The sequence below is a fragment of the Lonchura striata genome, chromosome 9 (genome assembly GCF_050655825.1).
Source record: "Lonchura striata isolate lonStrDom1 chromosome 9, ASM5065582v1, whole genome shotgun sequence".
NCBI lineage: Eukaryota > Metazoa > Chordata > Aves > Passeriformes > Estrildidae > Lonchura > Lonchura striata.
Window position 1 is genome coordinate 28,041,296 of NC_140711.1, and position 27,122 is coordinate 28,068,417.

General features: G+C 44.1%; 1 protein-coding gene across 7 annotated transcripts in view; it reads right to left on the reverse strand.

Annotated features, from left to right (window-relative positions):
• The window catches only part of LOC110480370 (uncharacterized), a 199,336-nt gene that overhangs the window by 12,141 nt on the left and 160,073 nt on the right, over positions 1-27,122 (reverse strand). For all 7 annotated transcript variants that reach the window (XR_014957412.1, XM_085588049.1, XM_085588048.1 and 4 more), the window contains 9 exons: positions 24,639-24,767; positions 19,006-19,134; positions 13,116-13,244; positions 10,838-10,966; positions 9,954-10,079; positions 8,010-8,138; positions 6,406-6,534; positions 5,225-5,356; positions 281-409 (listed from right to left, as the gene is read on the reverse strand). Coding sequence is in view for 6 of the 7 variants with exons in the window: in XM_085588049.1 (XP_085444175.1) it covers positions 281-409; positions 5,225-5,356; positions 6,406-6,534; positions 8,010-8,138; positions 9,954-10,079; positions 10,838-10,966; positions 13,116-13,244; positions 19,006-19,134; positions 24,639-24,767 (1,161 nt within the window). In the remaining variant the exon portion in view is untranslated. The remainder of the gene's footprint in view (positions 1-280; positions 410-5,224; positions 5,357-6,405; positions 6,535-8,009; positions 8,139-9,953; positions 10,080-10,837; positions 10,967-13,115; positions 13,245-19,005; positions 19,135-24,638; positions 24,768-27,122) is intronic.

Genomic DNA, 27,122 nt, shown 5'->3' on the forward strand with positions numbered 1-27,122 from the left:
TTTTGGACAGGAAGAAGGAATTTGAGCAATTCATGCTGAGCTGGCTCTAGAAATAATCTTGGGCAAGCAGGTTGCAATCCTGGGGTAAGTGTCCTTGCTTCTATGCATGCAGCAGCGAGGGAAAATATTTTGCAAGAGATTTTTTTACAAAGCTGGAATCCTGATTTACAATTCAAGGAAGAGGTAGCTGAGATCTGTCTGTTTTTCTTCAGACAAGCTCTTATGCAAATGATTCTCTCTGCTGTGTTTTGACAGAAGCAGAACATGAATGTTGGCTTACTTTTGCTGCAGTTGGCTCCGATGAATCCGGGAGCGCAATCACAAGCTCCCGACGCGGGGTCACAGTGGCCTCCGTTCATGCATTTACAGGGATTTTGGCAGTTTGAACCATAAGTACCTTCTGGACACCCTGTTTAAGAAATAAAAATAGCCAGCAATTAGGTTAGGTTGCTACTGGGCCTGTTGCATTTCATGTCTTAAGCACTTTGTTGCTTTCAAAGTTTGATTTTCATTTTCTAATGTTATTCACTTCCAGTGGGCCAGTAGTAGGCACTGAGGAGCAGATGGCTCCTCTGGACAACATGCCCTTGGGACAGCAATGATTGCAGAGTCAAATGCTGGGGAGCTGGACTGAGTGCTGCTGCTCCTGGCTCTGTGCTCTCCCATTCCCCTTATGTGACAGCAGCAAGAAAAACAAGCCTCGTTCTACAGAGATTTTCCTCTTGGGATTTCTGCTCCAAATGAATGTATTCCCTCTTTCCCTCTACACAGGAGAGATGGGGTCATTCTCCCTCTTCCTTTGGGCAGCAGCCACCTGGTTTGTCCAGGTCAGTGAGAAGCTGTGAGCCATTTCTGCCTCTTTTAGCAGCTGTTTCATGGATCTAGGGTGGGTCACGTCTTCTTAAAACGTGTAACTTGGAGAAAGTTTGTTTCCTTTATAATCTATTCCTTCCCTGCAAACTGGAGCTGGCATTGTTAGTGGTTGCCCTGAGAGGCTGTGGATTCTCCATCCCTGGAAATGTCCAAGGCCAGGTTGGAGCCACCTGAGATAGTGGAACTTCCCTTCCCACCCTGTGCATGGAAGACCATGAAAATGTGCACATGACAGCAACACAGAATTTCAGAAGACACCTCCTCAGAAGATAGATATGGGAGGAATATTATTTAAATGCAAAGACAGAAAATTCTCTGAGGAAAAAAAAAAGCATCTGCATTTTGTAAGACTGGATGGATTACTGAGGCAGTGTTACATGGCAACACTGGAGAGGTTTTCCACGTAGTAATGAGGATTTCTGATTTCTTTTTGGGATAGCTAATGTTCCAGGAGAATCGAACAAAGGATCAGAAAGATGTAAATGCATTTGCCATGCTTAGTTAACATCTTCTGGATGATCTTTCGTGATGGAGGTTGGAACCGAGGGGAAGAGCTGGGCAGAGCTGCTGAGCATGGGCACCATTGAACCCCCAGTGTGCCAGCTCTGAGCTCCAGAGATGCACGTTATTCTCCTAATTTCCCAGAAGGAGTAGCTGGTGCTCGAGCAGCATGATCATCATCCAACAGTTCCACTTGTGCTACTGCCTCCAAATGACATTTCTTTGCTCACCCTTCTTTCTCTTGTCTGGCAGAAGGAAAGTCCATGGCTACTTTAGAAACCTGGTTGAAAATATATTTGCTCACGTCTCCAAGCAACAGATCCCTTGCAATCTGTGCATAAATAACTTCATGTATTCTGTCTCTCCTAAAGGCACGAAAGCAGGGCCTGAGTGGCTGGAGAAATCTCTGGCTTTTCTGAACGATTCAATAGTGAGGGAGAGCTTATGGGAAAGCTTTGAAGGGGTGCCTTTGAAAATAAAACTGAACGTTGGCTTCTGCTCAAACCAGGATAGCAGGTCATCAGGACTAAGCAGATACACTTTTATAACATGCAGATACTCTCCCCAGCCCTTCTCAAACACAGATTCTTCTCAATGAACACTCTGTCATCAGTGCTTCCATCTGCCAGGATTCAAAATCTGTTTCACGTGCAAGCCCTGGCATCAAGGAGTGAGCCCTGCAACACCCCCTTCATTCCCACCAAGACTTGAAGTCAAGGACTCATTCAGATTCAATGATTTGGTGAGTTTCTCTTTTCCTCTTTCTTTTCCTTTTGGTAATCTGGATTTTCTCCTTTTAAAAAAAAAAAAAATTCGCCTTTTTAAAAAATATTTTAAAAAATTCCCAGACTCCAAAAGATGCTGCTTCTCCCTGGCAAGGCTTTCAGAGCTATTCCTTAGCTCAAGACTAGCTGTAGTTGCTCCATTACTGAACGGGATGCAGTAATTCCCTCCTTTCCCATTTGCAGTATTTTCTGTATTTTGGCTCGAGAAGGAGCAGCACAAGCTGGGCATGTTCAGCTGATGCACTGTGCACATGCTCCATAACAAGGCCACCTCATCTGTTAGTACTTTGCAGAAGAATTTTGATGCAGGTAACGAGGGCAATTTGCACCATGTCCCACCATTTCAGTAGGCTCTGCCTTTGCACAGAGGGCTTTTCTTGCACCACCAGTTATCTCATAAAGACATTTTCTAATTTAACAGTTTCCCGTGCCTCTGACTTACGTTTTTTTTTGTGAACAAAAGAGTGGCAGCCAGATTTCCACCTCATTTCCTGATTTTCCTTCTGCTTTGAGTGGATTTGTCATGACCAAGAGCTCCTAAATCTTTCCATAGCAATTGCACACACTGAGGCTTTTCTGACCAATGCTATTAAATCACATTGTCAAATAATCCCTTCTGACACATCCTGTCACCTACAGCTTGAAGGTGAAGCTGTTGAGATCTTTCTGGCTCTGGCTACTCCCAACCCAGTCAATGTCACAGAAACATACCGTGCTTTTTTTTAAAAAAAATATAATTTCACCACCACTTACTGCTTTTTACTCCTTTTAACAAGTAGATCTGCCCATCCACCACATTATGGACAAGTGATGGGAACCTTATTGCTAGTTTGTCTGCTTCCTCTACACCATGCCAAGAGACTTTTTCAGCTCCTCACTCCAAAATTTGTGAACATGAAAGCCCCGTTGCTCTTGGCTCCTGGAAATTTGACTTCCCAGCCAGCTACACCTTTTATAGATACTTTCTTGAATCTTTTTTTCATAAATACAGCAACAGTTGCCAGAAACTGTTTCCAGCAGCATCCAACCACATGTTGACTGGAGCAGAGCCCGTTTGGGAGCGGCTCCCTGTGCTGGTTTAATATTCTGTCGGGAGCTTCTTCGCCCTGGAGCAGCCCCAGCCTTCCCTGCAGGCAGAGCAGCAGGAACTTGGAGTATTCCCACCAAAGTCAAGAGAGCCATCCTTGCTTTTCAGCCAGCCACTTCAGAATCAGGCCCACAATGTCTCCCTCCACTGACCTGAACTTAACGCACAATTAATTGTTTTCCTTCTATTTTTTGTGTCTGTCTACAAGTGGCACAGGGGACAATAGGAACAACACCAACATAGATGAGTGTTTTTCTGTGAACTTCCATAATTTCATTATTTCTCCAATAAATATCTAACAAACCCGTGTTAAAGAATTTGCTGTACATTTTTGGAATCTCAGAGTACAAAACACCATGAAATCTCAAATCTCGTGTGCTTTAGGTTTAATCCTAGCTACACAGAAATCCATGGCAAAAATCCCCCCTGAATGCAACAAAACTAATTTTCTTTTACAATGAGTCTTTTTGTCTTTTTATATCTTTACCATCAGAACTTCAGTGTAATTGTTTAAGCTTTAAATTTTAAAATTCCGAAATGAAACCTGAAATATCTAAGTAAGTTTGAGGACATTTACTGTAATGAGAGGTTTTAGTGCTATACAGACACAGGCATTGAATACTGAGAAATTGCTACAGAAAGGTAATAGACTGACCATGATTAAGTCTTTTAAAATGCTCCTGTTAAATAGTTGATCTCCACTACTGCTCTCCTACAACATTTATTACAATCTAATGTATAATGGATCCAGATGGCTCCAGCCCCAGTGCTGAAGGCCAGATTTCGATCTCACTTACAGCAAAAACCGATGCACAGAGGAGGACAGAATCAATCCTTTCTATTTTATTTATAATTTATATTTTAAAGAATAACTTGTGATTACATGATGGCAATACAAAGACCCATCTCCAAAGCGAGTCTTTCTCCTATTTCTGCTCAAGGAATAAAACAGTAGTTTAACCCTTACTGGGGCTGTGCATGTGACAGCTGGCTTTTGTATCCAAACTGTCACCCCAAAAGGTAATTAAGCCAAAAAGAGCTGTGCTGGATTCCCAAGAAAGGAAAATCAGCACTCGCCAAAGAGAGAAAAAAACTGAGCAAGAAAGACAACAGCTTTTTATTTTTTCTTCCCTTTTTTTTTCCTCTAAATGGTACTATTACAAGCCGTGGAGTAAAACCAAAATTAAAGTTGTAAATAAAAAGGTAATTAACTGTCTCCTTTATTGGCTGCTTTGGTATATGTTTCTTATCAGTTGCCACATTCCACCAAAAACAACTTTACAGATGTCCTAAAATACCGGCATGAGCCATGTGGATCTGGGAATATTTTTTATGATGGAGCATTGGGCCAATTGGCATTTTGTCCTCTACACTAGTCACCATTTTTCAATCCAGAGTAACAGTTGGTTTAATTTGATTGTTCCTCAGAAGGCTCTGTAACTGAAAGGACTTTATGAATCACTTGGATTTATTGCCAATTTCAGCTTGTTGTTTTCTCATAACCATTTGTCCTTACTTGAGCACGCAGAGATTTCGGGAAGTATTTTGGACTTGGTATTTGGAAATGAGAGAGCTGCACAAAATCCAGGTGTAGCTGAGAGAGGCAATGCAGAGAATGATCTTTACATTCTTTAACGTGGCATGAGGTTGGAAAGAATTTAGCAGGTAAATCTGGTGGGTTTAAAAATTAATTTGAAGGATTGAATTAATTACATTTTTGAGCTAACATTATCAATGAATTTTTTTAGATTTTTTTTATTAAAAAAAATTAAATTAAGTATTTGCAATAGTACTACTTTACTTTAGTATAAATTAACCCACCCTACGCTTACTTCTTACACTGTAACTTATTTGTAATACTATAACTTTTATAGTATAATTAGCCTCTATTTCTCTCACCACTGTAATGACACAGAAGAACCCAAAGTTCCAGCAGATGCTCTCTGTCAGAAAGGCAGCAAACCCTAAAAATACTCACGGAGGTGGCAGTGGGCCCCATGGTAGCCTGGGCTGCAGGAGCAGTGGCCGGTGACAGGGTGACATTCCTGATTCTCAGCAGAGCACTGGCACACTCCTTGACAGTCCTGCCCATATGTGCCCACTGGACAAGCTTTGGGAAGAAGAAATGCAAACCAATAAATTAAATTTGTCTTGGTAATTACAGCGCTCAAACAAAGAGCGGGCTGAAATTTATTAAATAAAATCCCTGCCTACGGAATGACGCTCTCCTCCGGGATTTTGGATTTATTACATTTACTTGGGGGTTACTTGAATGCTTGATTTTGTTTTGTTCAGTCAATTTGTGCCCAACTGTCAAGGGCCAGATACAATTTTCTTGTCACTAGAAAAAAAATCATAGGGAAATGTCAGGTGAAATTGACTAAAATAACAGTATAATTCCCAAGGGACCAGGCGTGTGGATAGAGACATTCTACCTTTTGCAGAGAGTTTAGACTTGCAAAGCTGCTGAAACATCAACAGGTTTCATTCTGCCTGCTGACAGCCACATTGCCTACAGGTTTTGGACCTTCCACATTTAATTTTTACATCTTATTTCCATCTAGCTGCCCTGGTTGTGGGTCAGCATTTAGAGTCCTCTGGTGGAGGATAATGGACACCGATGTCAGTTCTTTCAATTCTTATTTATTGCTGGTTCTCCTTTGGCTAAAACAGGGCTCAGGCAAAGTTTTGTAGGGAGGAACAAAATCAGGGTGTTGCAGCTGGGGTCAGAGCAGGAGCCTGCTTCCAAAGACTTCTCTGCGGGACCAAACTCCATGCTAAGAAGAGCCAGAAAATATCCTTTCCATGAGCTCTGGGAGCAGGAATAGATAGCCTAGCACAGGGACAAGGCCAACAGAAGCTGGCTGTGGGCAGGGCAGAGCTCCACTGGCACATCCTCAGCCAATTTGGGTCCAGTTCAGCCCCCGGCTGCCCAACAGCTGCAAACACAGAGAGGCCAAACCCCAGCAGCCCAAACTGCGCTGGCACAGAGCTCAGAGCTGGCCAAACCACCTTGGGCAAGGACCAACCACCCCTTGGCCATCTTCCCACCCGCCAGCTTGCCGTCTTCCCCCTCTCCAGGCACCGCACCGCCACGTCCTGAGTCCATAAATCCCTTTCTGAGCGCGCTGAGCAGGGAAGCTGTGGCGAGGAACTCACTCTTGTGGCAGCTGTGGCCGGCGAGTCCCGGGGGGCATCGGCAGGCGCCCGTCAGGCGGTGGCAGGGCCGCGTGGCGGGGCAGCGGCAGCGGTGCGCGCACCCCGCGCCGTAGCGGCCGGGCGGGCAGGCTGCGGGACAGAACGGTCAGCGACGGGATAACGGGACACGGGCACCTGCCACAACCCTGCCCACCCACACACCCGGGGCCCCGCGCTCGCCGCCCCGCAGAACGCGGCCTTGCACCTGGAGAACACTTCCAGAGCGCCTTCCAGAATGGTGGAACTGGGTTTATGAGTGTGCAATTTGAATAGAAGGGTGTGGTATCGCTGGGTGGAAAGCCCAGAGCTTAAAGGTTTGAGATATAAAGTTTTAGAATACAGGAATATGTATAGTGTAGAATATATTTAGAATACAGTATATATAGAATATATATTTTTATATATCTATATATAGATATACCTATTTCTATAGATATATCTAATTTATGTATTTTTATATAGATTTTTATATTTATATTATTTACATATTTATATATATTTATTATATATATATATTATATATAAATAATAATATATATTAACATATATTAATATATAATACCATTTTTATTATATCTATATCTATTTTTATATCTGTATCGATCTATATCTATGTCACATCTATCTATATCTATCTATATACCTATATAAAATTTTTATATTTATATCTATTAAATAATAATATATATAATCTATATATTTAGAATACAGTAATATACATAAGCAAGATAGAGGTTTTATATCCATATCTATCTATATCTATCTATATAGAATCAATCTATTTTTATATCTTTATATATCTATATCTATATCTAGATCTAGATCTGTTATATAATGATATATATAATCTATATATTTAGAATATAGTAATATACATAAATCAAGATAGTTTTCTATCCATATTTATCTATATCTATCTATATATCTATATAGAATAAATCTATTTATATCTATATCTATATCTATATCTATATCTATATCTATATCTATATCTATATCTATAACTATATCCATTATATAACAATATATATATAATCTATATATTTAGAATATAGTAATACACATAAAGCAAGATAGAGGTTTTAGGGTGGAAACCAGTCCTTCTTCTTCACTTTCTACTTCATGGGTTTTGGGCAGTATTATGTAATTAGATAAAAAAGTGCACATTACAAATCACAAGTGGTTAGTTATTAAGCTAAAAATAAAAATAAGTATCATTTCTTAATTAAGACAGTCTATCCTTAAAAAACCTTACCAAAAAAAAAAAATACAACTCCACTTTTAACTTATTAAAATAAAATCCTATAAACCTCACGGTTTGTAAAACTATAATATAAATAAAACCTCACAGATACCTAAATCCAAACAAGAAACACCATCTCACACACTTAACCCCACCCAACCTTAACCAAAAACCCCCCCAAAATCCCCACCCGCTCCACGCGAGCACCGCCTGCAGAAGGAGGGTGCGAGAATGCCCAGCGCGGGCCGAGAGCTCTGGGCTTGGGGGGCCACGGTCCCCGGCCCGAGCTGCTGCCCCACTCGGGTGTGTCCCAGCCACTCACGTTTGTCACAGTGCCTCCCTCGCCAGCCGCTCTGGCAGCGGCACGCGCCGGTCTGGGGGTGGCAGGACCAGCCGTGGGCGCAGTCACACCGCTCCTCGCAGCGCCGGCCGAAAAATCCCGGGGGGCAGGCTGGGGGCGAGCAGAGAGAGCAACGCCAAACACAAATCAGACACAGCCGCTCCACTTCACGTGGAAGTCGGTATGGGAACCTGAAAGTCAAACGTTCCAAATGCGGAACCTGCTGCAGCAATGTGCTGGCAAGGCTTAGGCCACAGTCTGCTCCAGCCAGGCTGCTTCTAGCTGTTCTTATCGGCACCCTCAGGGATTCCTCAGGGTCACTAAGATGTAAATTGTGCTAAATCGAGGAAGAAGAGGCTGAGAAACAGAACACCAAAACTGCAAGAACTAGATAACAGAGCGCTGTGAAGCACCTGGACTGGAACCAATCACATACTCTGAGAATTGCATGCAGAATGCATGGACAAGATAGAAGCACCAATCAAGAAGTGGGCAATTAGCATGGGCAGTAGTTTGTAGAATGTATGTGGCAAGCACATTTCTCTCCCTCTCAGGATTTTTTCATAGAGGTGCACAGAGAGAAATTAAAGAGAAAACAATTTCTCTTTCTGCTCCTTGTTTTTCCCATGTGGAATGTGTTTGGAGAATTGTTTCCCTGGAGTGAGTGCTTGGTTGGATTGTGGTGAGGATTGTTTGAGCCTGGTGGCAAATCCAACCTACCTGGGGCTGGACTCTTGAGAGAGGGTCACGAGTTGTGTTAGAGTCAGAGAAAGTAGTATGTAGTTTTAATATCCTCCTTTTAAATAGTATATTAATGTATTTTAGCATAGTTATAATAAAGAAATAATTCAGCCTTCTGAATTGAGTCAGACATTGTCATTTCTTCCCATTGGGTTCGCCTGCATTTACAATATAAGTAGGGTAAAATGTCAACAATGAATGGCTTCTCCTTAATCATATTGGTTAGTGGTACAGGAGTCCTGCTTCCCACAACCTGCTGCCTGGGGAGCAGCCTCCGCTGGCCCCCAGCCAGGATCCTCCCTGCCTGGGCTCCTGCTCAGGAGGATATTTAGCAGGCTGCGTGGCCAGAAAATATCAGTGAAGATATTAAAAATATTAGAAGCATTTAACGCTGGCTGCTAGTGAGTCTGCACAGGAAAGCCTGCAAAGACTGAGTCACAGCCTGGAGTGAAAATCCAAAGAGGTCCAAGGAGAGGGTGATGCTGTTTGCTGTGACACAATATGCACACAGGGACAGCTGTTTGAGCAGTGGGGACTGTGCCCATGAACTGCTTCCACTTCCCAGGTCCCTGCAAAGTGACCAAAGGGAAAAGGAGCTGGGCAGGTTGTTCTGGTGGATGAGGCTTTGTGAGTCCTCAGCACCCCAGGAGACCTCAGAAAGCTGCCTGGGACTTGCTAAAAGCACAGCACCATAGTGGCTGAGCTGAAATCATGTTTTGAGTCACCTGTGTATGAGATTTAGTCCCTGTTTCAGGGATTCAAATGGCTCTGAGCATGCCAAAGAGCTGTGTCGAGTCTGGGTCGTGTGCCACATCTGAACTATCTGAACCATCACAGTCCAGTTTGCTGAGCTCCCCTCAATGACCCACGGAGACCCAGCAGCAGGGGGCAGATCTGGCAAATTCTCTTTAAAACTCCCTCCCTTTCCTGTGCTCTTCCTTGTGTGTGAAAGGTAGAGAAATACCTTCATTTTCTTAAGCAGGCAGGGAACAGGGGTAGGAGGAGATAAAATGATTTGGACAAGGGCATGGCTGGGCAGAGAGCTGCCTGTGGGCCTGAGATGGGGTGAGAGTGCATAAATCCTGTCTGGCCTGCAGAATACTGGAAATCTAAGACAGAAAAGAGAAAACTGGCAGGAATGGCTGATGGTTCAAATGAAGGATTTGCAGAAGGAGCTGCCCTTACCAACATCACAGCGGTCCCCGGTCCAGCCAGCGTGGCAGAGGCACTTCCCTGAGGGCTGGTCACACACCCCGTGGTGGCAGCTGCAGTTCTGCTCACAGCCCTCTCCAAACTGCCCGTCCCCACACTCTGAAACGGGATGGGGGAGGCTGATGGGGAGCCAGGCTGGAGCAACCCCAGCAGAAACTCCCTCATGCCTCTGCAATATGATGAGCCACCCAAACTGGGCCTAAAAACCTTCAGTGAAGGAAATTTTGAAGCCTCCTTTGGCAAAATTCCATAGAAATGCACCATTTTCTTCTTTTAGCACTTTTCTTTGTCCTTAAATGGACCTCACTACCTATCTTCCCTGTTCCCAGCTTTTCTCTGCCCAACAAGTTTCCAGCACCATGGATATGTTCAAGTACCAATATCATGTCTCCCCACAACATTCTCATTTCTCACTAAATAACCCCAGATTTTTTAACTCCTCCCTGTCGCCCTGATTTTTTAAGATTTTCTAAAGCTTTCTAAGTTTACGTTTCGTTGGAGAACTTTCTCACACAACTTTCTGTAAACAACCTATTGTTTTGCATTCCTTCATAGAGGTGGAGAAACTTGATGTACTAGTAGTTTGTCCAATGTCATTGGAGAGGTGGCATCTTCACCCTCCAATCCACTGTTACCTTTAAAAAAGTATAAATGCTGGACTCAGAAAATAAACTCTCTCTTTTTCACCTTGCAATAGCAGCAACTTACATCATATTTTCACGTGTCCTACAACAACACCTCCCCGCCTGGTGTTTTCCACCCTTTTTCCTCCGGCTCATCTCAAACTGGCACAACTGAGCTCCCTTCCAGAGTGCCTGAACGAGGTGCTGGAGGCTGGAGGGGGTGGTGGGACTCACCCAGCTCACAGGCTGTCCCCGTCCAGCCCTGGGGACACTGGCACTGGCCGCTGGCAGGGTCACAGGTGGCCTGGCCGTGGCAGAGGCAGCGCTGCTGGCAGTTTGCTCCATACCACCCGCGGGGACAGGCTGCCAAGGGGAAACCTTCCATCAGGAAGTGCAGGAGGGTAGGAATGTAAAAGGTAAAAGACTTTAGGAAAGTGCAAAAAGTCCCCAGAAAGTAGACATAAAGCTGAGAAAGGCTGGGAAATTTCAAAACCTTCTCATGGGAAGCCAGGAAAGTAAGAACCAAGTGAATACATTTCTATTTATCATAAGGAACAAGAAAGAACAAGAACTTATTGGTAGTTCGAGATGTGAAAAATCCTAGAGATATACTTTGCAAAGACAGAGAAAGTTTTCAATCTTATATAAAGAATTATTGTGTATTGTTTGAGGTTCATAGAAGTCCTTTTGTTTATGTTAAACCCACGTGGGTCCTTTTCTTATTGGTTAGAGTATAACGACTTTACACCTTTTCTTTTATGCTGTTGGTTCTAAGAATATGTAGAAAAAGGCTTTGCATAAGCTGCCATCTTGTCTCTGATCTGGATTTGCATGGATGTTGTTATTTTCTCTGTGTCTCTTGCTTTTTACTCGTATGACACAGTCAGATAAGAAATCCTGAGTCTGTAACCAGTCCGGGTCCCAGAGACACAGATCGGTCTGGCAGACAGGAGAAGGACACAGGGCCAACACCCCCTGTCCCACCTTACAGCCCTTCTGCCCTGGGAGATGCTGTGGGAGGTACAACCAAGCAGAATTGGGGATGCAACCACTAAGGAATTACTCTGATCATTGTAAAGCTGGTCTTGGAACAAAGAAGGTGATGAAGTGAATTAGTGGCTCACCAAATAACCTTGAGACTTTCTGTTTATACCTACAAAACCCATTTTTTTGTCCCTTCCAGCTTTCTCAACACTGGGGAGTGCAGTTCTTGATATCCCTGTTCTCAGAATTTCTTTGTACGCTCCTCTTAAAATCACAGTTCCTTCTCTAACTGATCCTGCTGCACACATCTGGCTGATGACATTTCACCATTTACCTAATTTTATTTAGGGAGGTCTATTAATTCCTACCACAACCAGTTTCTATGGATAGAGCCTAACTTTTTGGAAAAAAAACCACACACCTCTGCCATGTGCCGGAGTGATACCTCTTTAAGATGGAAAGAGGGGCAAGCTGTCACTTTGGAAAAGCACAGGCACCAGAGGATGGCTCCCCAAGCCTCACACAATCATTCTACCTTATCGCTTCAAAGATAAAAGAAATCCCCAAACATGTATTTAAATAGAAAAGGTGTGTCTGAAATAGCTTTTGTAACTTTCATTTTGGTTTTGTATTTGTGGCTTTTAAACAAAACAAAAAAAAGGTACATGTCATCAAGAACAGTTGGGTGCCTTCCCAATTTTTAAATCCTTCAGGAAAGCTGTCTTTATATTAAGTTTTAAAAGGGGAATGTGCTAAATTTGAATATCACTCTACCCCTGCCAGCTTTCATCCCTTTTCCCTAACAATCCCCTTGGGATGCTGAAGGGCAGAGTCAGAGAGGAGGTGCTGACTCCAAATCCCAGCTCACCCAGGAGCACCCACAGCAGCATTCCCAGCTCCATGGCAGTGCTGCCACCCCAGGGACCTCGTGGGGGAGGCACAGAACAAGGAGGTTCTGCAAGGGGGATGGACAGACTTTTCCCACTGCCTGGGCTGCATGGATTAGGATGTGCAATGCAAGCCACAGTGCAGCCTTTCTTTGCCAGCCTCTTCTTAGGGCTCTGTGGAGCTGGGCTTAAGCCTCTTGTACGGCTCTGATTGCCAAGGCTGGAAGGCTCAATGCCTTTCACATGTTCTGGATTTAGGCTCTGTCTGGAACAGCACAAGGTAATGCCAAGGATCAGTCTGGTGCATGGGACAGTAAAGCAGCCCATAGAAAAGAAACAGAGCTTCATTTCAGCGTCATAACTGGGAGTTTTATGGACCTTTTCTCCCTTCATCAGCCTTCAAAATCAGCTCTCTTCCCAGTTTATGGCTGTTTCCCCCCTCTGCCTCGTGCACACTGGGATCCTACAGCACAGTGCCACGGATTAATTTAATGGACCAACTCACGTCACTGCAGATCCAAACCCAGAGACAACTCAGGGCAACGAGCTGAGAGCTAAAATACCAGCGGGCTTTCCCCAGAAAAGGGTTTTATTTTTCCCTGCTTTAATCCACAGGTAGGGGGTTGAATTTCCAACTGTACCTTCTTGGCAGGTGGCTCCTTTCCAGCCCGGGCTGCAGAGGCACGCCCCGGTGACGTGGTGACACAGAGCTCCGTTGTGACAGTGACAAGTGTTCCTGCAGCCCGGCCCGTAGCTGCTCCCCTGGCAGGCTGCAACGACAGAATTCCATAAAACCCCATCAGGAAGTGTCCAAGGAACAGGGAAATCAGGTTGGAGCTGTGCTCCGATGACGCTTTTCACATCATAAGGGTGCCTAAGTCCACATAAAATCATAGAATATTAAAAGTTCTTCAAGATCATCAGGCCACTATTTGGCCAAATAACATGATCCTTAAACCAAATCACAAAGTGCTGTGTCTACTTGTTTTTTGAACATTTCAAGGAATGATGACTTCACCATCCCTGGAAATACATATATATATATCTAAAACCCCATATATTAACCATGTCTAACTCTAGAAACAATAATAGAATCATTTAGGTTTGTAAAGAATTTTAACATCATCATGTTCAACTGTTAACTCAGCACTGCTAAGTCCACATTAGCAGCCAACACATAAACTGAAAAAGGCATTAAAAAAAAAATAATTCTTCAAATTAAGATCACACAAAGTGCAATTGCTCTGCAACACTCGCAGTTTAGAGATAATGTGTCTTATGAAAGCCTAACCTAATAATGTGGGTTAAAAATATGTCTCACAGCCCATTCTGCAGAGGTTTCTATGGAGGAGCTGGTTCACTGGGGGTGATGGATCAGCTGCCATCCCCTGCTCTGCAGAATGTCTTTGTGCTAAACTAATGGCCCAGCAGAACCAGCAGCCTGACAGCCCCGGTATTTATTTGCATCCTGGTAAGAGAACTGACAACTTCATTGTTTTCAGTGTTCATTTTGCACAGCTGGGTGCCTCTGCTCACCCAGACTCTCATTCTTTGGTCGGAGAGGGGTGATATTTTCAGTGAGTTTGGTTAAGTTGCTGGCTCCCAGGTGAAAACTCAGCGCAGTCATCTGGCAAGCAAACGCTCTGCTTTCAGTGCTGCTGCCCGTGAAAAATGGCAGTGATAAAATTCCTGCAGTCTCCACTGCTCTGGAGATTTGGACAGCTTTGAATGGTGGAGAACAGACAGTTCTGCTCCCCTGTTTTCTTCAGGTATCACCCAAAATAATACAAAGGGGGTTGATGGAGCTGCATCGCCTCCTTGCACAGTTTTTGCTCTGCACTGCAGGAGCTCCTGTCAGAGCCTCTCATCCCTGCAGCACCTCTGGCTTGCACTGGAGAGGCAAAGAAAGCCTGGATCCCTGATCCAGGAGAGTGTCTTGCACTTGCTGAATGTGACATCTTCCAGGTTTCACAGCCAAATAGTGAATTTTCACTCAAACTTCTCTGCCTTGCAGGGTGTCAGTGAACATGGTGCAGTGCTGTGGGAGAGCAAGTCCCTGGGGATAGAAGGGAGGTGTGAAACCACCTTGATCTTGGAAGGGAACTTGGTTGACAGTCTCTGACCCATTTTCAGCCCTTTTTTCCCCATCTGAGAAAGGCTTCCAGCTTCCCAGCCTGGTTCTCAGACACCATTTCTCCCAGGACTTCTTTTCTACATTGCTTGTTCTTGTCATCACTTGGAGCCCATCCATGTTGAAACCACAAGAAAGAGCAGGAGCTCAATCCCATCACAGCTAAAAGTTTGTTCTGCAAATGAAGCTTGGTTGCCAAGTGAAAAGTTCAGCACATCTACAGAGCTCTGGCTCGGGTTTTGGGAGCAGAACTAAATATTTCCACAATACAGACCAGAACTATAGCACAACCAAGCCAAAGGAAAAACCAGCTCATCACCAGATCTCCTGACTGGTTACCAGTGGTTTGAGGGAGGTTTATGTGAGGAGTGTATGTGCAAAGCTCTTGTTACACTTACCAAAAAGACAATAGGGCGTTTCAGTGAAAATTCTGATAAGAATGCAAAAAATTGTGGAGAAGAAAATTTTGACTATTCTACTGGGTAGACACAAATGTTGCTTTGCTTCCTGGTGGGATAATCTTGATTTTCAAAGTACTTTTTTGAAGATTTAGGGAAAAAAGTGATATACTGAAACTATTTGGTGGAGTTCCACAACTGAATGTACACATACCCCTGGGCCTTTCCTTTCTTCATGATGAGAGAAGAGAGATAACTTAATCCAAAAGTTTAAATTAATAGATTTCTTCCTGGTTCAAAATTTTCCTCTTGGTATCTTTCCTCTGCAAGAGGAGGATTTATTTGTTTGCAGTCTTTAAAATACCTTTTTGCATGCAGAGTAAGGAACACAAGAAACTGGAGACTTTTCTTCCAGACTAGAAGTCAACAAAATTCAAAAGTGCCCAAGAGCACAGGAAAGTGATGGGCTCTAATGCTCTACATGGTGTCCAGGAGCTTTGATTTCAAGTGACTTCTGTGGATTATTCTCCACAAAATGAAGCTTTAGCTTTAAAAGGACAGGGAATCTGCAAATTCAAGTGCTCACACACCATGAAATGTCAAACCCCTCTTATCAGTGCCTCTGGCTGAGCAAATTTTTCTGTAGTCATTTATTTTTCAAACCAGTGTGGTCTCTTTTTTACCACAAGAAGCCACTTCCCAACAGCTCCAGAAAGAGGCATGTATAGTACTGACAGAATTAAGGCAAGATTCAGAGGTTGAAGTGTGTACATCTGCTACAGACCATATGCAGTATGAGATTTTTGGAGGGTTTGGTTGGGTTTTTTTAAGTTTGCAAACTTTGGATGAATTTGCAGTGAATCAGAATGGTTTGGGTTGGAAGGGGCCCTAAAGATCATCAATTTCCAACACCTCTGTCATGATCAGGGATGCCCTGTCATGATCAGGTTGCTCCTTCCATCCAACCTGGCCTTGAACACTTCCAGGGATGGAGTATCCAAATGGGAAAGTTACATCTCTATCACAAAGAAATGCCAAATGTCAGGTCCTCACTTCTGTATCACTGAGGTATCACTGCACTCAGTGAAACAGTTCATTAAAACAACACAACAACAACAACAAAAACCAAAATCTAAACAAACAAACAGACAAAAAAGAGAGAGAATAGGCAACATACTTTTCCTAAGCCTCTTTCTTGGAAACCTAAAATACCTCAGGTGGACACTCAAAAAAATCCCCAAATAAAATCTCCAAGCACAAACTGAAGCTGAGGCAGAGCTTGCTTGGCAGATTTCAGCCCAGATTAACATAATTTCATTTTCAAACAACTGAAATCCACGGTCTGGTAATGGAAAGCATTAGGCAGCTTCAACAAAAGGCATCACTGTCCCTACTGCCTGTAATTAGATAGCAGAGTATAAAACTCACTGCATGGCTGGCTTAGGATCAATTCAAATCCCATGATGCCAAAATTATTCCTCAATATCCTCCAGCACATTGCCTGCAATCTGATTACTTCCACACGAGTGCTGTCCTTCCAGCTGTTGGAGCTGCTGGGTCCCAGGAACAGGCAAGGTGAATATTAAACACCCTGGGAGGATGGGAAGGGCTGAGCTCTCTCCCATCCAGAGCTGCCGTGGTCTGAGCAGCTCTGGAGCAGCGTGGATGAGGCCCAGGTGTAAAATCAAAATGTAGATCCCTCACTTAGCCAAGGGGAAAGGAGGAGACACCCTGCACTGAGAGCCGACCTCTCTCTCTCACTCATGGAGGCCTCGGGGGCTTTGGCACCTTCACCAGCAGGAGGAATAAATCAGCCCAGCACAAAGTTCTAATGGCTCTGGCTCAAGACAATAAATAGGATTTTTTTCCCTAATGTGAGTAAAGCAGGGCACCAGAGGCCATAGAGAAGGAGCTGCAACTCTTAATTGAATTTCATGAAATGTGCAGCAATCCCTAATGCTAAGGACTGGGGAAGGGGCAAGGTGACACATTGCCAGTGCTGGACAGGAGAAACAGGCTGTGAACAAGGACCAAATACTGAACATGCTCAGCAGCAGCTCTTCTGACCTGTGGCATGGGAAGGTGGCTCTGCTCTGCCTCTGTTGTGTGCTCACTCCACTCATCTACACTCAAAAGCTGTGCCACCACCGGCATCTCCAGGTGGTGGGAGGTGGAGAGCCAAGTGCTCCTGTGGGAGGGCACGAGGAGGGAAAACACTGCAGTGGTGGGATGTGAGGAAAAGTGTCAAAAATGGGGGAGATTCAGCAGAACTGACCCACCTGCAAACAAAAGAGCAGGGGATTGTGCAGGAGAAACCTTCTCAGAAGATGGGCTGTGTTGAATGGTGATGGAAAATATTATGAAGAGTGAGCACTGCCCTCAAACAGGGCTGACGATAAAAGTGTATGGCTGAAGAACAGCATTGCCTCAGTACAAGCCATATTGCTCTCTATTTTCTAAATTAAACCACTTTTCTACTGCAGAAAGCCATGACCTATGGACTAAAGAAGTGTTCCCTCACAGAGCTGTGAAGCTGCCCTGCAGCCCAGCTCTACACCCCAGTCCTGCAGACAGCACTCATATTTTCAAAAGGAAGTTTAGACCATGACATCATCCTAAAGGAAAACAAGGAAGCTGAGAAGGTAAAACCTGAAAACCTTAAAAAAGCCCACTTATTTGCTAAACTTTGCAAATAGGCTCAGTGATTTCCATATGTAATGCCATGCAGCTAAAGAAAATGACCTAATTTCCCATGAAATGGAATGAAAAAATTCTCAGAATAGCCAATTTTATATATGTATACATACAAGCACTTTGTTAGCTTAAAAACTATGGGATAATCCACACTTGTGAACATCTGGGAAGCTGAAATTTATTTTTAAAACAAATAACTTTCCTAATAACTATTTTAAAAACTATTTTGTCATGCTCAAATAACAAAATAGCCCCAGCTCTCATTTTTCCAATTTGCACATTTGTAATCTGACACTTCACAATTGATAATTAGATGAGATACACCAGAAACAGATACACAACATTTAATCTCTTAATGTCACACAAAAATAAAAAGCAGGGAGCTGTCATATGGCAGGAGACAGCTCTGCTATTTAAAAACTGATGCTTATCATGTTTGACGAGTTACAGAAAGAAAAAACATTGAAGAGAGGTGGTGATTTTACACAGCCACCAAAAATTGCTCCCTTTTTTGGCATATTTGGGAAGGGAAGGTGATCTATGTGGAAGTGTGGCCTGGCAGGGCATTGCCCCATTCCCAGAGGAGGTTTGTTTTGTAAATGCAGGTGAACCCAATGGGAAGAAATGACAATGTCTGACTCAATTCAGAAGGCTGAATTATTTCTTTATTATAACTATGCTAAAATACATTAATATACTATATAAAAGGAGGATACTAAAACTACATACTACTTTCTCTGACTCTAACTCACAACTTGTGACCGTCTCTGAGAGTCCAGCCCCAGGTGGGTTGGATTGACCACCAGGCTCAAACAATCCTCACCAGAATCCAACCAAGAATCACCCCAGGGAAACAATTCTCCAAACACATTCCACATGGGAAAAAGAAGGAGCAGGAATAGAAATTGTTTTCTCTTTCATTTCTTTCTGTGCAACTCTATGAAAAATCCTGAGAGGGAGAGAAATGTGCTTGCCACAGGGGTGGGAGCAGGGAGTACCAAGGAGGTTTGGGTGGGAGCAGGGAGTACCAGGGCAGGTTTGGGTGGGAGCAGGGTGTACCAAGGAGGTTTGGATGGGAGCAGGGTGTACCAGGGCAGGTTTGGGTGGGAGCAGGGTGTACCAGGGCAGGTTTGGGTGGGAGCAGGGTGTACCAGGGCAGGTTTGGGTGGGAGCAGGGTGTACCAAGGAGGTTTGGGTGGGAGCAGGGTGTACCAGGGCAGGTTTGGGTGGGAGCAGGGAGTACCAGGGCAGGTTTGGGTGGGAGCAGGGAGTACCAAGGAGGTTTGGGTGGGAGCAGGGTGTACGTACGCTGCTCGCAGCTCTCCCCCAGCCAGCCTGGCAGACAGTGGCACAGGCCCAGAACGTGGTCACAGCCAGCAGCATTCTTGCACTTGCACACCTGGTGGCAGTCAATCCCAAAGAATCCGTCTGGACAAGCTGGAAATGCAAAACATTCCTTTTTTAGCACACTTCTTTTTTTTTGCATAAACTCTGTCTCGTCTTTTCACAGATGCTTAAGAACTGAAGTCCCATCAAGGGTTAAGCCTGCCCAGCTCTGCTACAGTGCATCTTGGAAAAATGTGACCCTTTTACACAAGCAACAGATTTCTGCACAGGAAAATAGGGCTGAGAATATTGAAAAGCTATAAAACAAGTGAGAGAATGGAGCTGGGCTGACACAAGCTGTTCCTTGTGCCTCTGTAATGGACAGAGGAAATAATTCAATGTAACACAGGACTCCAGGGCCATCCCTGCTGACCTCCCTCCCTCTGGAAATGCAAAACTTCTGCTCCCATTTACTGTCCTGACACTTTTCTAAAGATTCTTTAACAGTGAACCTAAAGCCACAGTGGTGCAGATAAGTGGTGGAATGAAAAACTGGCAAAGCAAATGAGCAGAGAAAACCAAGACAAATTAAACATAGCAAAACAACCCCAGGGAGCTGAAGAAGCTCTGCACCTACATCTGGAACTGAACCTGGACTAAGGAAGAGCAACCCCATGGATTCAGTTTTTATCTGTACCAGGGCTGACAGCAGTGAAAATAAGGATCAGTGCTTGTCAGTGGACCATATCACACCCCAAATGCTGCACTACAAAAACACTAAGGCTGCTATGCAGAGTTTAAAAATGTATTCTCCATGTAGCCTTAATTTAACCTCTGTATGTGTGTTTAGATTGTCTAAGTGCGTATATTATGTCACACAGTACAGGCTATTATGTTGCACTAAGTTATAACAAATCTATAGATACACAACTGTGCATCATTCTTGCCACAGAATCCCTGAAACAATCTCAGGAGTGATGGTGCTCGCAAAATAAGCAGTAATTCAGTAAAATAAGCAGTAAATTCAGTAAAATAAGCAGTAGTTCAGTAAAACTTATCTCTTTGTCCTCCTTGCTCAATATAAACTTTTATTTAAAATCCAATCCTCACACTTCTACCATGAAATCAGAGTGACTGGATTCCCAAGAGAACTTAAAATGACTGCCACCATCAACACTGACCAACAACCCTCCACACTAATTCACAGCTCTCTACCAGGACAGACTAACACTGGTGTCACTGAAAGGGACCTTAAAGATCATCTGCCACTAGACCAGGCTGCTCCAGGCCCCATCCAACCTGGCCTTGAGCATTCCCAGTGAGTTCTCTGTGTGCATCTTCCACTCTTGGACTCTTCTGCCCCTTTTCTTGCCCAGGGCTTCTTCATGCCCAGGCTTTTTGTCCAAGTCAATGATACTGCCTCTTTCACAGATGCAAATTCAGTTCTCCAGCCACTGCTGGCTGCTCTGGCTACAAGTGGAGGGAATTCTCTATCTGTAGCTTTAGGAAAACCTGGACCATCATCCAGCAACAGTGCAAACCACTGAACATCTGCTGTGGCTGCTCTGCTGCTCAGCTTGTGACTACACATGGTTGTTTCATCCACTCAAAATCAAAAAGCTGCTCTTCCCTTTGTCCTGTCCAGGCTGCAGCTTCTTCCCTGGCACACGAGAGGTTTGCTGCCCTTCCCAGGTTTGTGCTGCCTCAGGAGAACAGAGAAAGGGCTTCATGGCAATGGAGCATCAGCAGCCTCTGCTCAGTGCTCAGCAGAAGAGAGGAGCTAACAACGTGCAACAAGAGCCACCAGGGTGAGGTTTAATGAGGGTTATTCTGTTATTCCCCATTCCCTCTGCTTCAGCAGCAGACATGGATGGGCTCCTCCTGCTGAACCCTCAGTGACTTCAAAGGCTGACCAAGTTCTTCTGAACCCTCAGTGACTTCAAAGGCTGACCAAGTTCTTCTTTAACACAGGGGCTGCACAGCCTTGTCAGCTATTCCTCGACATGCACTTAGTGCTCACTTTCCCCTTTTATCTCAGCAAAGCAGCAATCCTGCTGGGCTCTCCTAGGGTAATGATTAACCTCTGAAACTCCAAGGGAAGGGTCCAGTCTGTCCATCCTCTGGCAGGGCTGATCCCACAGCAGTTCAGATGCAAGAGCCAAGTTTGGTGTTCCACCAGGGTGATGTGATATGTTGTTGTTATTAATGCATCAATTAATAAATATATTGTAGAAATGCTCTGAGACTCCTTCTGCCTTCAGTTAGTGCACTAATTGTCTGGTATTTTGGGATGTTTGGACAGATGAATCAATGACCTGGATAATTCTTCTGTTGGCCTGATCCCAAAACTGGAGACAAGCTTTGGGTCATTCAGCATATACCAGGAGCCCGTGGCTCAGGTTTCCTGCATGGCAGATTCTTACATTTAGTTAGAGTAAGCATTGATATATTTATCTATTTATCACAATAACGACTGGTTTTGGGGTTGGGATTCTTTTGGTTGGGTTTTTTTTTTTTGCCTCGCCTCTTTATCTGGAATTGCATTATAACCCCAGCCCTGCAGCAGTGGGTGAACACAGAAGCACTTTTTCTGGAGAAGATTTCAGGTTGTCTGTGCTGAGAAAGGACTTACACAGGCACCTTGTGATCCCTGCCCCTGCAGAGCCCAGGAATGCAGAGACACTGACTGCTGCTTCAGGTCAGGAGCAGCCAGAACTCCCTGTGTCCCTCTGGCACCTTCTGCCCAAGCACACAACATTCTCCACTCACACATGGAAGCTAGCTGGTGGCACTGCTAGCAGCATCCACCAGAAAATATTCATTTTCCTTTGGTACTGCGAGACCTTGTGAAGAAACATACATTATTTCATCAGTGTTCTGCTTGTATCGCTTGCTGCTTTCAAGAAAATTCAAAGGAAGCCTTTCCTAGATTGCTCTCACAGACTGAAATAATTTCTTTGTAGATTATTTTGTTTTCAGCCTTATTTGCAATCATTACCTACTCTGCAACTGAAGCAGTTTTGCTGCTTTTGAAACTCCTTTGAAAGAGTCACAAGGTTCATTTTCACAAAACACTGAGCAGGGCTGAAAGATGGAGCAGGCATGTACCACCTTCAGAAACGTCTAATTTTCTTTCAGAGAGTGTCTTGATAGCTTTATTCTTCCCCATCATTATTATATGTGACCACAGCACGAGTGCAGAGGCAGCAGCACCACTGAGAGGTAGCAGATGAAGAGCAGCTGATCAAAGGTGACTCAGGGCAGAGCAGAACTGAGATGCTGATGGACAGACAAAAGTACTTTGAAGAGTGTGAGGTCTTTTGTCAGCATCCTGTGGCTCAGGGCACTGAAGTTCAGTCAGCTCCTGAATAATTCACAGCAAAGGTCTCATGAAACAGCAGCCCTGGAGCAAAAGTCTCTTGCTAGGAGTGAGCTGGGAAACTGTCCTGTGCTTCTGCGTGATGAAGATGATGATGATGGTGTGGCTTTGGCTGTTATCTGTGTTACTGAGAGATGATATAAATAGAGACTCAGCAAGGACTAAGATTACGTTAATAATTCCAACAAATATTGATGAGAGATTTGGAAATTTGTGGCAAATAAGCTTGGAAATGGTCACTGAAGTGGTGTTTTGCAGCAGCCTTAATTCATATTGAGGGCAGAAAATTAATGAAAATAAACAACAGCTTCCCAGCAAAATGGGAAGAAACTTTCCCCAAATGAAAACCAAAAATTTGAAGGCAAATTTTGGGATTTCTGCAGTCTCAGATCCTGTGCTGCCACAATGCAAAATACCAAAAGCAACCACTGCAGGTCCAAACACCCTGGCTGTGCAGGGGTAAAATTAATTATTAATATCAACCAAAATCACATTTTGTAAGGGATTGTCTTCTCCCAGGACCTCAGACTTAGAAGGGTGCAAAAGTCTCAGTCTCAGCATCTCTGTGATGATGGAGAAGCCCTTCCCAGCCACGGGCTGAGGCATCAGCAGCACGTTTGAAGTCCAAGGCAGCCAGGGCTCGATGTGAATTTCTGCCTGCAAGGCACAGAGCCTGGCCAACGTGGGTGGATTGCCAAGAGGACAGCAAAAAGCACATCCCTGCCAGAAGGAAACCCTGCCAGTCTCCCAGGCACTCGGAACAGAAGCGCTGCAGCTCCTCCCAGAGAAGGTGCCAAGAAGGTTCTACCAAGGGCAAGCCACCCACATGTTCTCCTCCCTCGGCGTCTTTTGGAAGCTGCCAAACTGTTCTGGTTGAAACTTCCTAAGTTAAGAGGTAACCCGGGTCAGCTGAGAGCAAACACTCTGCCTTCCTGAGAGAAAACACATGGAAAACGGTGTTTTATGGAGCCCTGAATTTCACTCTCCCCTCCACAATCTTCTTTCAGGAATTAAAAAAAAAAAGACAAAAATGTCCAACGTGACTGATTTGGAAGCTGAGATTTGTTTTTTTTTTTCCACCAACAGAATCCCCCAGTCCTATCCATATTCCTCATACCTATTCTGGCAAATGATGTTTAGCCTCTTTGTTCCCATGATAATTCCTGCTGAGATGAAGAGATTTACGCAACACAGACGGCTGCCTCATTTTTTTTTTTTTACAATAAAAATACAATAATTAAAAAATAGATTTAGTAGATTTAGGCAAACAGATTTCAGCTAAATTATATTAAAAAGGGACATAGTGGAGATACCATGAATTGCGAGGTGCAATTTGCAGCAGAACCTTGGAAAGAATTTTTATTTTGTATCATAGTCCCTGATAAGCATGAGAGGGAAAGAATAACAAGGAATGTCAACTCCAGCCTGTGGGTGCCTTGCCATATTCCTGGTCAGGCTGTGGAGCATCTTCCTTCCCATGAGAGGGCAGCAGCTGCCTGCAAGTGCTGTCACTTCCCTCCATCCTCGCTGCTCAAACTGGCTGATTAAGCTGCTTTCCATGCAAAACAGTTGTGACTTTGGTTCAAATACCATAATCTGAAGAATCTTCCATCACCTACACTTAACTTTCACAGTGTCTGAATGTCCCTGTGTTGTTTCTCTTGTATTTTTTTATACAAAAAACCTGCAAAATGATGCAGCATGACAGCAACCTCCTGTGATAATGCCACAGACTGACTCACCATAATGTAGCTAAATAATCCAGTCCAACACTTTACCAAATGACTAAGTGATAGAATAGAATTGGATTTATTTAAGTTAGAAGTGAATCTGTTCTTAAAGAGTTCCACAGGGATGATGTACACATCCATGTTTTTCTCAAAATCACTTCAGGGAGGCACTGGAAACAAGCAAGCAAAAGGCTGAACAAGCTTCTCCTTGCTCAGTGCTCAAATAGGGGGACTCTGCTTGAAAAGAGTCTTCATAAAGACTCACAGAGCAGAAGCCTTAAGCATATATCTAATTTTATCCACGTGAAAACACGTGCCCAGCCTTTGGCACCCAGCAGGATGCTCTGCTGAGTTAGGAGAGGGAAGTTCACATTTCAGTATCGGCTTCCAACAAAGTTCAGTGGTTCATTTAGATCCAGTGCTGTCAGTTGTAAAACCTGCTCTCTGAACAAAAACCAAAACAAATTCTCCCTGAATCCTGAAGGGGCCAGGGGGAGCAGCAGTACCTCTTTCACAAAAGGTTCCTGTCCAGCCCGCCGTGCAGGTGCAGGCTCCGCTGACGTGGTCGCAGGCAGCTCCATGCTGGCACTGGCAGCTGGACTCACAGCCCGGGCCAAAGCTCCCCTCGGGGCACCCTGCAGCACAGGAATCACAGCCAGGTGATGGGTTAATGCCAGAGCACATCAGGGATCAATGCGGAATTTATACATGCATGGGAAGTCTGACTATTTCCAAAATAATCAAGGTGTAAAGGTAACGGCTTAAAATTAAGACTTGAGTGTTTCCCTTGAGGTTCAGGTAAGTTGGGTTACATTTAAGATCTTATTTTAGAAAAATTCTAGAGTGTTGAAAGACCAAATTCTGCGCAGAAAGTGAACACCTTCTATTGCAGAGCCTGAGACTTCACAGGTTCTGCATGATGACGCTTTGCCCACTGGTCTGGAGTTGCTTATGTGCACATCTCCTCTGGGACTTCATCAACTGGGAGGGGAGAAGCTCCCCTGTTTTCCTGCAAATCCTCTTTCCTAAGAAAGCTGGATAAAATATGAAATGTGTTGCTTGCCTTCACAAAGCTCCAAATTGAATGCTGCACGCTTTACTTTCATGCTCTGCTTTGAAAGGTTCAAGTGAAAACATCACATCTGGGGGACAGATTAACAATTACATTTCCACAGCAGTTAATGTGAGGAGTTTTAAAAGATTTGCACGGTACTTGCTATCAGCAGAAAGAAAACATTTGAGAATGAAAATAATTTTTTCCAGGATTATAGGAAAATCAATTAAGACCAGGGCCAGTTGCCTAATTCACATTGGATATTTTGGACAGGCTGAAACACAGAGATAGACTTGGCTAAATACAATATTACAGGGCCTCTACTCATGTTTGAAGGTCTTGTGAACATCCCTCTGAATGAGTTATGGAGATTATTGCCAGATCTCTTCTACAAGTCTGTGATTTTAGCATTTACAGCAACAAAGTGATTTTCAGGCGATCTGGAAGGAATCAGAGAGAACAGAAAACAAGAATCCTCAAAGACAGCTCTGTGTCTGGAACAGGGGGGTGGGTTTGGTGTTGTTTGTTTGGTGCCATGGGTGGGCAGTGATTGGAGCTGGCAGGAATTCAGGTGCTCCTGCAGCTCAGTGACTCTGCCAACTGTGTGTCTTACAGAGGAGCTGGGATGGGAGATGAGAGAAGAGCAAGGTACCGTAAGTACTTCTTAGCTTTCAAAAAGTCAAAAAATGGGACTTTGTTTAAAACATGTTAGAATCTCTTTTTTTGCACTTACAGGTGAAATCCCTCCCTCTTCCCAAAGCTGCACATCACTGTTTAACAAATAAATACATAAAGGTGCACCTGTGCCTTAAAAGCTTGATCCTTCTCCATGTTTCCCTTTCAGCTGAAATTTCAGTCAGAGAATCTGTGCAAGGGAAATGGTGCTGCAGTGCAGCAGGAGGTGTGGGGTTCAGCACAGCTCCCTTCAGGCCCACAGTGTTTAGCCCAGAGCTGAAGCTTCTCAAGGTGATGGCAAAGGGTCAGAGCACTTCACAAATGATTTCACAGTCCACAGCACAGAGAATCTGCCCCTGCTCCAGCAGGCACAGGCTGCTGTGATGCGTGTCAGGATCCAGCCACCCCGACAGAGAACCTGAGCTCCTGACAGGGGAAGGAGCCCAGCCTGCAGGGAGAAGGAAGAGATGCCTGGAGAGCAGAGGAAATATCCAGGGATAGTGAGGATTTCATCTCCAAGCTAGCATAAAATTATGTGAAGAGCTATGGTTTTGCACACACACACATATATATATATATATATGTGCTATTTTAAACATACATATACACACACACACACAAAGGAGTAAAAAGCAGACTAAAGTGAACAGAAAGAACTTTAGGGACTATCAGATGTTTTGTCAGTGGCAATGGCTTCACTGATTCCCTTCCCAGTGAGGCTTGCAAGCAGCTATTTGGCCACTCTCTCTCTGCAGAGATGCTATTTTGAGAGAGATCAAGAGTGAAGGAGAAGCAGAGCTGGCAGCTCCTTCTCTGGGAGCTGGCCCTCCCCACACACTGTCCTTCCATTCCCTCTGTGCCAACAGCAACAAGGGCTGCCAGATCAACTTTCCAGGCTTCCTTGTCTTAGGTCACGGGTCCAGATTAATTGTTTTGACATTTCTGTGTGACACCAGCAGTTAATCCTGCCCACGCTACTGAGACTCTGGTAGCTACATCTGTGCTATTGTAAGATTGTTAGACTAGTAGATAGAATGTTTGTTTTATTTAACAACATCAATATAATCAATAATAATAGTAATAGCAGCTTAACTATGCAACTTACTGACACAAGATGAAGTGGATTCCAAATGCTTGCATGAAATGAAAAAGAAAATAGGCACATTAATTGGAAAAAAATTTAACAGTATTAAATATAGAGATATTGCTTTTGTCTCATGAAAGTCCTGAATGAGAAATTGATGGCACCTGGGGAGAAATA